The sequence below is a fragment of the Sinocyclocheilus anshuiensis genome, unplaced genomic scaffold (genome assembly GCF_001515605.1).
Source record: "Sinocyclocheilus anshuiensis isolate Anshui unplaced genomic scaffold, SAMN03320099.WGS_v1.1 scaffold1008, whole genome shotgun sequence".
In the NCBI taxonomy this organism is placed as follows: domain Eukaryota; kingdom Metazoa; phylum Chordata; class Actinopteri; order Cypriniformes; family Cyprinidae; genus Sinocyclocheilus; species Sinocyclocheilus anshuiensis.
The window spans coordinates 606,990-622,036 of NW_015548267.1; the positions used below are offsets into that span (position 1 = coordinate 606,990).

The window sequence follows — 15,047 nt, forward strand, 5'->3', positions numbered from 1 at the left end:
AATTTATGAATGATGCAGTGCTAATTGACATATAATTTATTACAGTACAGAAACTATAAAGTATATGTTCTACCTTATTCTGTGCAGAACATTGATTGTTTGAAGTATATAAAACACTCATAAAATTGCCATTAGGAAAAAATTATAGATTACAAATGATTGATTATTGTCCAGCAGTGTATTTGATTTCTTATCGCAAATTCAAAGTAAGAGATAAGAAAATAATTCCTTGTAAAAAACAAAATAATAATACATACATAAAATTATTGTATTCAACATTTCTGTCACCACAGAAATGATGGCTACACCCCTGGTGTGACAAAATTTTAGCCTATACATAATATTTTTAAAGCTCCTTTTTAAAATCTTGGCTTACATACATTTTTACATATGCCATGTCATGCCATAGCATCATTAAACTAGCATCTAACAATGGACAAAAGTGGTTTCTCTAACCTATGATTCTGTAACCATAAAGGCTGCTGTGTAATTTGCTGTGCAACTAAGCATTTAAAGAATTTAGGGGAAGCATTTAAATAATCCTGTCAATGCACTTAAAGAATGCAGAATCGAATCGTTAATCGAATCGAATTTAATTGTGAATCGAATCAAATCATTCTGAATTAGCAAAAGTCGTTCTTGAATCGAAAACCTATGAATCGTGAATTGAATCGATTCGCTGTCTACCCAAAGATTCACAGCCCTTGTAAAAAGCCTTTAATAAATTGGGCTAAGCATTAGTTTTGCCTTGGAATTTGGAACATTTTTGTGAGGTGTTAAGGAAAACATATCTAGGTGTTGTAACCATCCTGAGATTGTAAGAAAAAAATCTGCTTATTATTATGATTATGATTATTATTATTATTATTAAAAATAATTATAAGCAAAATCAGTGAAGCAGTTGTTTAAAAGTATTTACTTTTTTAAGTTTTGTCCGGAATTTTAAAGGCTGGATTTTGCTTAGCACACTAGCTCTCTACTTTTATTTACTTATATGCAACTATAAATTTTTTTTTATGTATAATTCTATAATTAATTACTGTGCGCCCGTTTTTGAGCATTGTCTGAAAAACGACATACCCAAATAAAAATGTCTGTAGCTCTTGAACCCTATGGTCTATATTTATAAATCTGGTACATGCAAAATACTTGTTTTTTTTTTCAGTTGTAATTGTAATTTTTTTTTCTCTGCTAATTATTATGAATATCCAGTTACTGAAAAACTAAAGCAACTATTTACAGTGTAGGAAGACACTCAAGGGAGTCACTAAAAAGGTTTGTTCTCTGACCAACTGGATACCAAAGTCACTGAAACACAGGAAAGGGAGAGAGAGCGTGTAAACAAAACAAATCAAACTTGCAACACTGTTTACATGTTGTATACACACACATAAACACACACACACACACTCAACACACGCACTCAACACACGCACGCACGCACAAACAAACACACACACATACTCAATATACATACGCACAAACATGCATGCATACATACATACATGCATACATGCATACATGCATACATACATACATAAATCATGTAGTCCCCTCATATTTTTCCTCTCCGTTGTCATTTTTATAATCTAAAACAGCTAACATGAAACAAAATCTGCAAACACATGATAAACACATAAGCATTCAAGAGAAAGGAGTTGAAATTTACGTGCCAATGCTATCCCTGCCTGTCATGCATCTCTCCGGGTCTTTCTGCTGCTCTTCGCCACTGCTTCACACACACTAACTTTGTAAACGTGCTTGTGGTTGGCTAACACTTCCATCCATCAAAACTTTGCTGGCTAGGCATTGGCTGGCTTCAAACAGCCCAAAACTGCGATGCACAGATTGGCACCTCGCTGAGCTTGTCAGCGACTCCGTCTCTGTTCTGGGTTATAACATCGCCTGTGATTGAAGGAGAGAGACTGGGAGGGCTCATTTTGCTCGGAAGAGACTATTCTATATGAAACAAATGCCATTTCAAAGCTGGAATCGATATTTCTTTGAAAATGGACGCTATCGACAACTATAACTCGAATCGCTCATGTAAACAAAGGAGGCTCTTTCGTTTTTCCCCCTATTTTTTCGTTGTTTTAGATTAAAAAGTGGGATGCATTTTGAAGAGTGGACTCTTATCTTGAAATGTTGTGCTGGTGTCTCTTGTAATAGTCCGAGCTGACCAGAACTATAGGCGATGAAACGTAAGTCCTGCCGTTCACTTTGTACATGTTTAAATGGCCGGTCCTTCAACATTTATATTAACCCTTTCCTCTCTGGTGTATTGATTTAAAAAACAAGCTCAGAACATGGATCTTGAGTGTTTTAGCTGTCAAATGATATATAGTTTATGATAGTTGATTGAATATTGTTTTAAAACAAAGGTAATAAAAAGCACAGACACGCCTAAACACGCCCTTCCGGCCCACCCGCGGGCCGGTGCGGGTTAACAGGTTTTAATGTACCATAATGAAATAAATAACTTTTTTTTTCTGGTATATCAAAGGCTGAGTATTTCTGCCAAATAAAGACATACCAAAAATATAGTAAGAGTAGTATTCAGAATTCAGCCTTTAAAATATCTAGATGGTGTTACTGTCATGAGAGCATAAAAATTGCTTATGTTTATTATTATTATAAAAAACAGTGAAGCAGCTGTCTAAAAATATAAATATTTTAAATAAAAAACTGTCAGGTATTTTATAGACTGAATTTAAAATAACATGACAAAAGGAAAGCAGTTCTAACAACCTGACACATTAATTTTAATAGATTTTTTTCCTGTTTAAGATCTCAAACATCCTTATTTGTCATTGATCTTATGTGTGTGTGTGTGTTTCTTTCCTCTTAATCTCTATGGGATCATTCCTGTCACATCTGACGAGAGCTGCTTTATGCTTCAGCTCTGAAATATTAAGTGGATTAATGAAGAATTTAAGAGCGTCAGTATCATAAATATAAATAGGAGTTTTACAGACAGTTGAGATCTAGGCCAGTACATGTAGGCTGGATTTGCCATGACACTGCTGCAGGCGAAGCGTGCAGCTAATCCAACCGTGCATATGTGTGTGTGTGTGTGTGCGCACGCGTGTAATTCAAGCGGTGAAGGTCAAACACAAGGGAAAGCAGGAGTTCAGGAGTTCCTTTTTGGCTTGACTGACAGGGCTGAATGAGGCCATTATTCTGCTTTAATATGACAGTGCGGGAAGAGAAGCACGTCCTCTAGTGGCTAGTGTATCTGATCTGATCAAGAAACACCTGCCCTCTTCATCATTAGTGCAGAAAAACCTCACAATCCACCTTTCAATATGAATGAGCTTGTGCTAGTTAGTGATATTCACCAAGGCAAAGATTAGCACATGGTTATGACTAGGGAATTTTCGAAACTCCAAATGAAATATTAAATGAAAGTTGAGCGTGTGCATCGTCCTGCAATATCTAGAGACTAGATCAGGGGTGCCCAAGCTCGGTCCTGGAGGGCCGGTGTCCTGCAGAGTTTAGCTCCAACCCCAATTGATCAGGACTCTTCTCACACTCAGGAAAGCACATATCCACCACATAAGAAAACACATTTTTTTGGTAAATCATATTTATGATATAAATTGTCATCATTATAAGATAAAAATCATAACTACGACAAAAGTTGAAATTATTACATAATCTGAAATTGTGATAAAATGTCATAATTATGATAAAAGGTAAATCAAACTTATATGAGGTAAAAAGTTGGAATTGTGGAGATAAATTGAAATTCTGAAAAAATGTATAGAGATAAAAATTAGGACACACTAAGTCATAAATCTAAGATATAAATCCAAATTTTTGTATTTAAAGTCAAAAACCACAAAATACATAAATCTTATATTTAGGCCTAAATATTAGTATATACTGTTTTTATGTATGTGTTTTTATGAATAGTATAAGCAACAGCAAAACATTTCTTCCTAAGTTGCATGTTTAATTGTTTTGCTTTTCTTTATCCATAAAAAAGCATGAATTATGAAAAATGCATAAAGATAAAAATTAAGACATACTAAGTCATAATTATAAGATAAAAATCACAATTTGTGTCTCTAAAGTCGAAAATCAAAAAGTCAAAATTATGAGAAAAAGTGACAAAATTATGATAAATGTAAATTATGAAATAGAAGTTGCAATTATAATAATGAGTTAAAATTATGGAATAGTCATAATTACAACAAAGTTGTGAGGTAAGTCAAAATTATGAGATAAAAAGTTGAAATTATGGAGATAAATTGAATGTGACTAAATTGGAAATTATGAAATAAAGAGTGAAAATTATGAGATAAGTTGACAATATGAAATAATACTGTAAGTTGAAATTGAGATAAAAATTAAATTTTGAGATGAAAAGTAATTTATGACAAAGTTGTGAAATAAAAATTCAAACTTGGGAGATAAACGGAAAATATGAAATACTATGTTGAAATTATGAGTTGTCAAAATTATGAGATAGTTTAAATAGTTTTAAAAGATAAATAGAAAATTGAAATTATGAGATAAAAAAGTAATTCTGACATAAGCAGTCAATTTCTTTGACATTTTTGCCATAGTTATGATCCATGTCAAAATTTTTTATGTTGTGGAAATGGGACACAAAACTGTTAAGATCAACAAAAAAAATCTAGTTTTACCTTTTAATTCTATTAGTCGAATCTGAATCCCAAACATATTGGCCCATAATACGGGGAAATAACAGATTAATGCTAATTGCTGTCTCACTCATAGAGGGAACACACGTTCTGGCATATGTTGTGGCTACCTACAATCCCTCTGGAGACCTCTGAAACATCTCTCTTGTTTTCTGACGGACTCTGAAAGGGGACAAATTGACATGTTGAATGCAGGTATTTTAAGGAGGCCAGATGGTGCAAATTCCCATGTTACCGTTTAAATAATCTCCACGGCTGCAGTCAGCTTGAAATTGCTTTTATCGGAGGTGAGGAGCCGAGAGTGAGGAGATCCCACTTCAGTAAAGATTTCTGGAACAAGAGGAACGTGCCAGAATCCAACTGAAACCATATCGGTTAGCACGTCCTAAATGGAGTGAGACGAGAGAGAGATGAGAGAGAGAGAACGAGTGGGCGACACAGACGGACAGAGAGTGACTGACAAAATAATGGATTTTTCTGCTGGCCTAATGAATTAAAGCATATAAATCGGGTCTTATGAAATCAATGGGTGAATAAAGCTTATCAAATGAAGACAAAGGAACAGCGTCTGCTGTCTCCGCTGGAGATCATTAGCTTTGACAGATGCGTGCAGCTTGTGAGCGTGCCGTTCTGCGGGCGTATCCATGGGAAATAGTGTCTCAGACAACAATCAATACATGAAGATATTGATGATATTAAAGTTTCAGTGTTATGGTGGACGGATTGTATTTTTCTAGATGCGAGCCAAATACTGATCTGAGCTGTGACTGATGAAAGTCAGCATGAAGTAAAAATTCTAAATATTTTTTTTCTAAATGCATGTTATAGATCTTACTATGTATAATTCAATCGTGCAAAAAAAAAAAAAAAAGGCCTCGTAATGTTAAACCAAAATGTCATAAATGGACTTTCTGGTGAAACAGCAGTTAAAAAAGTTTTGAAATATTGAAAATATTTAAATTATTCAATAAAAAGTTCAAATCATGAAATTCTAAGTAAAAAATATGAGATAAAAAGTTGAAATTATGACTTCTCCAGTGACTTATCCCACTTGAACAAAACAACAGTGGAAATTATTAAATACAAAATCAAAATTATAAGATAAAAAGGTGTAATTATGATATTATAGAATATAAAGGTTAAAATTATGAGATATAAAGTTGAAATTATGAAATAGTCAAAATTGTGAGATAAAAAGTTGAATTTATGAGACAAAAAGGTTGAAATTATGATATAAAGCTGAAATCATGAAAAGCTCAATCGAAAATGAGATAAAAAGTTGAAACTATGACTTCTCCAATCATGTATTCCACTTAAAACTCGTGCTTGCAAACTCATCTTGATCTGCATTCAACTTTTGAGTGCCACACTGCATCTCATCCATCAACATCCAATCAACAACTGATGCATAGAACCAAGTCCCGCCCTACATTTTTTCTTTTTCGAAAATCTGTTGGAAATTTTTTTTTACTGCTACTTCAGTTTCAATGTGACTATAAACCAAGTCCCTTTAAGGCAAGTCATGTCACTCGGCAGCCATCTTTGAAACGCCTCTCGGGCATCCAATTGCAGCTCCTATCTCTTTAAATGGGGAAACATCAGATTCTCCAAACTTGCGGCTAAATTTTATATTTGAAATCACCAATGAAATCTGACAACAACTGTATCATAAATGTTGTTTATTTTGCTCAAATAGCATTATAAAAAGCTTATTTCTAATGGTGTGTTCACACCAGACGGGAAGCGAATATGCGCATCGCGTCACTCGCTCTAGATTACTCGCGGGATGTTTTTCGTGTCACTCGCGCGAATAAAAACTACAATCGCTGTTTTGTACCTGTTGTCAAAAAGTCCCAAATACAATGGAAAGCCAAACGCCGACGTGTCTGGGTTCACAGCACCATCCAGAGGAGGATGAATAACATTAGGATCCTGTATTAATGTGTGTGTTACATTTTACTACTGTATATATACACCCAGGGCCGTTTCTAGGCATAGGCGAGCTAGGCGGTCGCCTAGGGCGCCACCAGCTGAAGGGGCGTCAGTGAGCGCACGTACTGGCACTTTTAGCAGGGTTGTGATAAAAAGTGACATGGTCACCCTGAAATCTGACTGCCGCCCCCACTGGATCCCCCAACATTATTGGGCTAGAGTAGTGTCAATCTGACGATGCCTGTATGCCGCTAGATCAGAGTGCTGTCAATTGCTGCCTGATTGTTGCATGCAAAGTTTGCATTTGGAGCGCTCAACAACGCCATTAGATCAGTGGGCTCTGTCAGTGCTTTGACAAGGTAACACTTTTTTTTGCCATGCAATAAAGCTAAGTTCAAAGGCCAATTTAAAATATTGGTACAGTAAATAAAGTGTATATTAAGTGTATATATCCAAATATTTGTGGCAGATTTGTCCAAAACGTGTGCGTTTTTTGCGCCAATGCATTGTTAAAGGATCAGCGTGTCCTGTAATATTCCCATATAAACTTTAACATCCATCGCCCGGTGCGAATTCGCCTCTATTCGTGTCTTTGCGTTGACTTTGTATGTGATCTACTTGCACGAATAATGCAATATGTTCAATAGTGTGAACACACTGAGGTTAGACCAGCCAGTGCGCATGCGCAGTCCTAAGCGCACGTCTCAGAACGCTGACTGTTTCTATAGCAACCACGATTTCTAATGGCAGCTGCAGTGACGCAATGACTTTACTGATTAGCGATTGGCTCTTTTGCTCAGAAGGCGGGGCTTCGTTCGGTAGAGCGGCCATATTGAGTGTTGCATTTTTCCCCATTCAAAACTATACGAGTGACACGTCTTGGGTATTCTAAAATCTTTGCTATAAATACACAAATCGAGGAAAAATATTTGTGTTGATGGATTCAAACATTTCAGACATTCAAAAACGGCTAATGGAACCGAACACAATGAAAACTGTTCAATTCTATTATATTTATAATAAGAACTAGTTCTCGACCAGTTTCCTACAGAAACACACAAGCAGAAAAGAGCTTCACAGATGGAGAAGAACTGGACGAGGACAAACTCCAGTTTTATTCAGACAAACAATTTCTCAAGGAATCATTTTACAGCTAAAACTAAAAATAAAAAAGGAAGAGAGAGAGAAAAAAAAAGAGAGAAACAAAACGAACCAAACAGAGCAAATAAATCAGCCCAGAACAAGAACATTCCACTGGGACTCTCGATCAGGAGGGGAAAATGACGGGAAAACACGAGAACAGAGAGAAACCACCGAAGCGGTGCCGGCGTTCGGCTGGAGAATCTGAAACATGTCTGATGTTACTGAATCAAAACCAGCAGGTTCACTTTTCAGATCTGACCCAGAACGGGGGATTAATCAGCTGATATTTGAGATCATGGACTAATAACAATGTCTACTTCGGTGGTGAATTCAAAACTGTTCTGTTTTGTGGTTTAGTGATTTTTGAGCACAGAATGTGTAAAACACACTCAGATTTCAAAGGGGGTTTCACAGCGATGCTATAGCAGAACCATTTTTGGTTCCTCAAAGAACCTTCTATTAAACAGTTCTTAACTCTTTCCCCACCAGCATTTTTGAGAAAATGTTGCCAGCCACTGCCAGCGATTTTGATGATTTCACTAAAATTTGATGGCCTCCAGTATATTTTGCTGTATGGATATTTGAATATGCAATACACCAAAATAAAGATCAAAGCCTCTACTTTTAAACAAAAAATTCTGTTTTATTCTATCTTAAAGCATTCTTTTTTATCAACACTTGAATATAGGTAGGTTTCATAAAAAATGCATAATTTTGAGCAAAAAGGTGAGAAAATCACATTTTTATCAAAAACTACATCTAGATAATATTCAGTACGATTATCAAAGCATAAATCCACTAAATCGCTTCCATCAACACCTCCAAAGCTTGCACAGACATATTCCACTTCCTGGATCAACATTTCACTCTGTAACATTATGCCGTTTTCATTTATATGCTGTCTATTGCTGATGATCGCATTATTTTTCATATGCATCTGTTTACATAGAGATCGCTCGTTTCTCCGTCCTGTTCACGTGTGTTTTTGTTCGGGAGGTTTTGTACTCGTTCAGAAGATGCTTAATAGCGCCCCCGAGTGTATAACCGCGAAAACACGGAAAGCTGTAAAAACTCGTCTTTGGCGGGGAAGCGTTTTCTTTTAAAAGACGAGATAACTCGTCAATGGCGGGGAAAGAGTTCAAATAACCTTTTTATTCTTTTGAAAAACCTTTATCATCCATGGAAGCTTTCATGGATGTTAAAGTTTCTTCAAGGAACCATCTATGCCAATAAAGAACCTTTATTTGTAAGAGTTTGTTTATTTCATTTCAACAATGTTGTGTTCACCTCATTTTCCACTATTAAATTTGATCAGCCAGCAAGTTTTCGGTTTTGGCTGTTAAAAACCCATATCGGGCCAGATTGAACACTGAATCCGGTGTGAACAGCGGCACTCTGACGGTGGAAAGAGAGCAAGACACAGATAGAGAGACAGACAGATCGCGAGAGGAGGGTCTGTACACTGAACTCAGGACCACAGGAGGGTTTTTACACATCCAGACTCAGGCAAGGCAAATGGACAAAGCCACATGACGTCATTAATTACATCTCCAGCTGAATTCAGCATTTTTCTTGTTTTTTTTTTACACATTAATTATTGTCTTTACAGAGTAAAAAATATATAGAATTAACAAAGGAAACTCTTGCAAATATGGTCATCGACTGTTTCATCTGTAGCTGCAGGTGTGAGTGGTCAGATCGCCTGTGTGTGTGTGTGTGTGTGTATGTGGTAAAATATGTGAAAACATTGTGATGAAGCAGGCAGAGGCAGAGGCAGAGGCAGGAAAGGAAGTGGGCAGGACGGGCCGGGGGAAGTTTACAGTTGCAGGCCAGGCATCAGACACACAGCAGCACTGGGGGGGGTCACCTCAAAGGTCAAAGGTCATTGTTATCATCAGAAGTCCATGATGCAGTTCTGCAGAGATCAGATACGGGGTGTGTGTGTGTGTGTGATGCTCTCAGCGTATCAAGATAACAACTGATTTAATCTGAGAATGTGATCGATAGACAGAGAGAGAGAGAAAGAGAGTCAGAATGAAAGAAAGATGGACTTTCTGTAGCTTTATGTTCATATTTCAGGATAGGGCTGCAAGATTAATCGAAATAAAACCAAAATCACAACATGGCTTAGTTTAAATAAAAAAGGCTGTGATTTAATTAAAATATAAATGCGCTGTGTGTGAAGCGGCCAGAGTGAAGCGTGACGCTGTGTTCATTTACACGCGAACAGCTCCAAAAAAAAAAAGGGCTTTCTGAGGTTTTCTGCCAAAATAAAAGCTTTAAGGTTTAATGTTTGAAAATGAAGAAATTAAGAAAGCCATAAATAGCACTGTAATTTTTACAGTTTTATATTATTATTTATAACAATATATTATTATTAATATTATTTTTTTCAAATACTCAATTTTGTTTTATAAATTGAAATATTACAATAGTAATAGTTCTTATTTTGTTTAGTTTTTTTTTTATTTAATATTTCCTAATTATTAATGAAATAAAAAAATAAAAAATTGTTCCTCCCGAAATCATGCAGCTCTAATTGGTTTTCATATAACTGGAGTGATCTGAGAGCTGCTAAAAAGCAAAATCATGGAGGTTTGGAACAACACGAGGGTTCTTTCTTTGAATACCCTCAAAGAAAGAACCCTCCTGTTGTTCCAAACCTCAATGATTTTGCTTTTTAGCAGCTCTCAGATCACTCCAGTTATATGAAAACCAATGGTGTCTGTTGTCATATCTTTTATCATATTTAATAAAACACAAATGAGATTTTAGATATGTATTTCTTAAATGCCATAGAAATGCAATTCCTTTTAATGAAAAGTTCTTAAAAGAACCATTTTTTCTTTGTGTAAAGAACCTTTTTCCAATATAAAGAACCTTTTGTGGAATGGATGTTAAAGGTTCTTCATGGAACCATTGATGCCAATAAAGAACCTTTAATTTCAAGACTGTATGATGCTTTTATGTCTTTGTTGTTGTTGTTTTGTTTAGTCTGCTTTCCCTGTAATGTTTAAAAGCAGTGAAAATGTTCTTTAAAAACCTGTTCATACGGGTTTGGAACAACACCAGGGTGAGTAAATTATTTCTGTCTTCTTATTTACTCATCTTGATCTATTAAATGTGTCTCTTACTTCAAGATATACCACCATTTACATGGAAATGAAAAGGTGCAGTGAGGAACACAGGGAAAAAAAGAAGAGAATAAAAAGATGTTAGGAAGCCATAAGCCCATCAGTTCGTTCCTCTGTTACCCATAATCCCTCAGGAGCACCCAGAAACTTCCCCTCTGGGCGCAAAACGCCTCATATAATCCATCTGCAGTGGTGTCTATGATCACAGAGCGAGACATCTCCTTCTGCGGAGAACTCACTGCTGACATGAGCGACAAAAGACGTGCCAGAAAGATGAGAAACGAACGTGTGAATATAGTCAGAGGAACAGAACGAAGCTGCTGTGATCTGATATCAGCACTAAACCCTTCTGCAGTGTTGGAGGATCATGCATCATCTGATCCGGTCTAACAGCGCCAGTTCCTTCACTATAGGAGCTAAGCGGGGGATTGCGGGGTTGCTGAGCAAGTGAGATCAGCAATAAAATGAGAAATTCAGAACTGTATGCAAATCAAAAGCAGAAAACAACCAAGCGGAGCATGTCAGAAGGCCTTGATTCAGCCGTATGATTCTCATGTGTGCTTATAAAACTGTTTTAAGCTTGACATACTGGGTCGGACCAAACTATTTTGATCAAATGACAAATGCAAAATTAGATGAAGATTGGAGGCGAACTTGACTCCAGGGCCCAGAGTCTCACGGATGCGCTAACGACGGCAAATTCATCTGCCGACAGCCGTCATGCTGTTTTATTCGCCTTTGGTTTTTCAGCATGAGGAAGCGTTCGGTAATGGTTTGAAAAGGTCAGGCTGATGAGCCATTTGATCGCTTCTGAATTCTGTCAAGCCGAAACTCTCGAGCTTCAGTGAACATATCGCATAGAGAGCCGACGCAAAGGTCACGATCCACTTAAACACTCCGAGTCAGTGAAAGAAAAACAGAACAGAACAGAATGAAGAACTCTGAAACTAAATCATCAGCTGAAGACAACAAACAAACAATAATATCAGGCTCAGGGCCGGCGCGCTCAACGCTGTGCTCACATCGTGTCGGAATTACTGCAATTACCAGATTCTGTTCACAGATGCTTGGACACAGATGTTATTTCTTACTATGGCATCCATGATAGTAAATATAAGAATTTATGTTCAGATTCTTTTGCAAAATACTGAAAAACAAAGAAAAAGCTCCAGGTGAAACTGCCTGCAATAAAATAAAATCATATCAAACAGGCTGTCAAATAACTGTTGTCATTTTATTTGTTTGTCACAATGGTCAACACTGCAGAAAGTGATGTTCTTCCTCAGTATTCCTGTCTTGTTTTCCAGTACAAACATCTAAACATTCTTAACTCAAGATACATCTATTCCAAATCCAAAACGACATAAGATATTAAGTATTGTTTTCTGAGATACCTATGATTAAATTGGAAAAACTTTATAAGTTCATGCTTAAAACAAGAACACGTATCTGCTAATGGGGTCAGAAAAATAATCTTGCAAGTTTATTTTTCTGACCCCATTTGCAGATTTACGTTCTTGTTTTAAGCATAAACTCACTTCAAGTCTTGTTTTCAGAAAAACGTAGCAAAATGAAGTGAGTTCATGCTTTAAAAATAACAAATATCTGCCATTAGGGGTCAGAAAAATGATCTCAAAGTCAAGTTAATTAAAATAAAGATGATTTTCTGACCTCATCTTATGTCATTCTGCATGTCAAGTAAATAAAAATGAGAAATGTTGCCTTGACAACTGAAATAAATTAAAAAGCTGAAGAACTAAAATTACCAAAACTAAAATAAAAAGCTATATAGAAATAAATAATATTATAGAATATTGTTTAATAATGTAAATTATAAAAAAAATAAAAAATACAATGACAAACACATATGACAAAAAAAAATGAAGGAAAAAACAAAATCAAATATAAACACTCAATTAAAAACTAGAAATGCTGTCTTGGCAACTAACTGAAATAAAATTTGTACTATAAAAAAAGACAAAAACACAGAGGAAGAACAGCACTTTTTGCAGCGAAGTTCAACTATAAGTTCACAATCACATGGATGGGTTTTGCTACTTATAATTACAGTAATTGTGAACTGATGTGAAAGCAGCATGAAGTCAAGCCCACACAACCTGACTGAAGCTCATCGCTGTGCACATTTACATCGTTTCTTGTGTTGCATTGTTTTTGTGCACATTAGACTCAACTAATCACAGTCTACATGCATCAATTACAAGATCATCCTGCACAACCTCTCTCATTCTCACACAAAAGGTATGGCTTCAGGTCATTTTTGCATGGATTTTGCATGCAGCAAAAAAGATAAAGAAAATATGAGCCAGTGCTTTGGGAGAAATGCACCATTTTCTTTTGCGCTCTCCTGCAATCTCATTACCTCGTTGCTGTTGCTCTCTGCTCAGATTTTAGATTTTAACTAGTACTGTAGCATCTGTGACTAGTTGTAATGTTTCTCACACAGAGTGAACATCTACGCTTCAAATTCGCTACGATCAGCAGCCTCTTGTGGCAGATTTAAAACATGAAAGCGCGATGAGCTTCGGTCTTGTAGTGCGCGCTTGGCTTAAGCCCACCTGATTCTCGCCCTCGAAGGTCTCAGACATCGTCTCCTGCATTCAGCAGTGGCGTTCATGCATATCACCACTGAGAATGAACCCTTTTAAAAGATCCTATGTAGAAGTGGTAAGAAGCCCCCGAAATGCTGAACAATTTCGTCATGCACGTCTACCGTCTAGAGCCGGTCTAGAATACACAAGAGTGATCCAGGAGTGTTTGAACGAGGGAAAACAGAGGCCGAACATGAAGAGGCGGCTGAGGAAAGAGAGAAAGAGAGAATGAGAAGGACAAGTTTAGATCCAGAGTGAGGAGAAGGGGACGTGTCTGAGGGGGCGGAGCTGGAATGGCTTCAGAACTGTGCATTTTAACATGGGTCCCTGGTTAGTTAGCGGAAGATGGGTGGGCGGAGCTACCAGACGTAGCCCATCTCGTCATCCTCTCCGTCTTCGTCGTCTTCGATCGCCCCGTGGGGGTGGAGTCGACCCCGCCTCTCTTTCTGTCGGCCACGCCCACGCTGTGGAGACTCCTCCTCTTGATCGTCCAATAGAATCACGGCGCCGCCGCCACTGCTGAAATCTCCAGACGTCTCCTGATCCTCCTCTACACACACACACAGGCAGATGAAAGAGAAGGTGTCAGGCGCACCACATGTGTGTTCTGAGGAAGATCATTTATTATATATAAAATATGATATTTTATACATTTTGACAGAGAACTCAAGAAATACTGTTGAATAATGCAGCTTCGGACGACAGAAACACACATATCTAGAGTTTGCTGCAGGAATCAAAATGTGTTTATATATCTGTTGTTATTGTTAATCTATCTATCTATCTATCTATCTATCTATCTATCTATCTATCTATCTATCTATCTATCTGTTCATTCATCTATCTATCTATCTATCTATCTATCTATCTATCTATCTATCTATCTATCTATCTATCTATTCATCCATCCATCCATCCATCAAACCTATCTACCTATCCATTCATCCATTCATCTATCTATCTATCTATCTATCTATCTATCCATCCATCCATCCATCCATCCATCCATCTATCTATCCATCCATCCATCCATCCATCCATCCATCCATCCATCCATCCATCCATCCATCCATCCATCCATCCATCCATCCATCCATCCATCCATCCATCCATCCATCCATCCATCCATCCATCCATCCATCCATCCATCCATCCATCCATCCATCCATCCATCCATCCATCCATCCATCCATCCATCCATCCATCCATCCATCCATCCATCCATCCATCCATCCATCCATCCATCCATCCATCCATCCATCCATCCATCCATCCATCCATCCATCCATCCATCCATCCATCCATCCATCCATCCATCCATCCATCCATCCATCCATCCATCCATCCATCCATCCATCCATCCATCCATCCATCAAACCATCTATCTATCTATCTATCTATCTATCTATCTATCTATCTATCCATCCATCCATCCATCCATCCATCCATCTATCTATCCATCAAACCTATCTACCTATCCATTCATCCATCCATCCATCAAACCTATCTATCTATCTATCTATCTATCTATCTATCTATCTATCTATCTATCTATCCAT

General features: G+C 37.0%; 1 protein-coding gene across 1 annotated transcript in view; it reads right to left on the minus strand.

Moving 5' to 3' along the window:
- Positions 1–12,819: 12,819 nt before the first annotated feature.
- The window catches only part of LOC107655663 (testican-1-like), a 34,675-nt gene continuing 32,447 nt past the window's right edge, over positions 12,820–15,047 (minus strand). Inside the window, exon 7 of the mRNA XM_016443224.1 lies at positions 12,820–14,038. Coding sequence (XP_016298710.1) covers positions 13,848–14,038 — 191 coding nt within the window. The 3' untranslated portion in view covers positions 12,820–13,847. The remainder of the gene's footprint in view (positions 14,039–15,047) is intronic.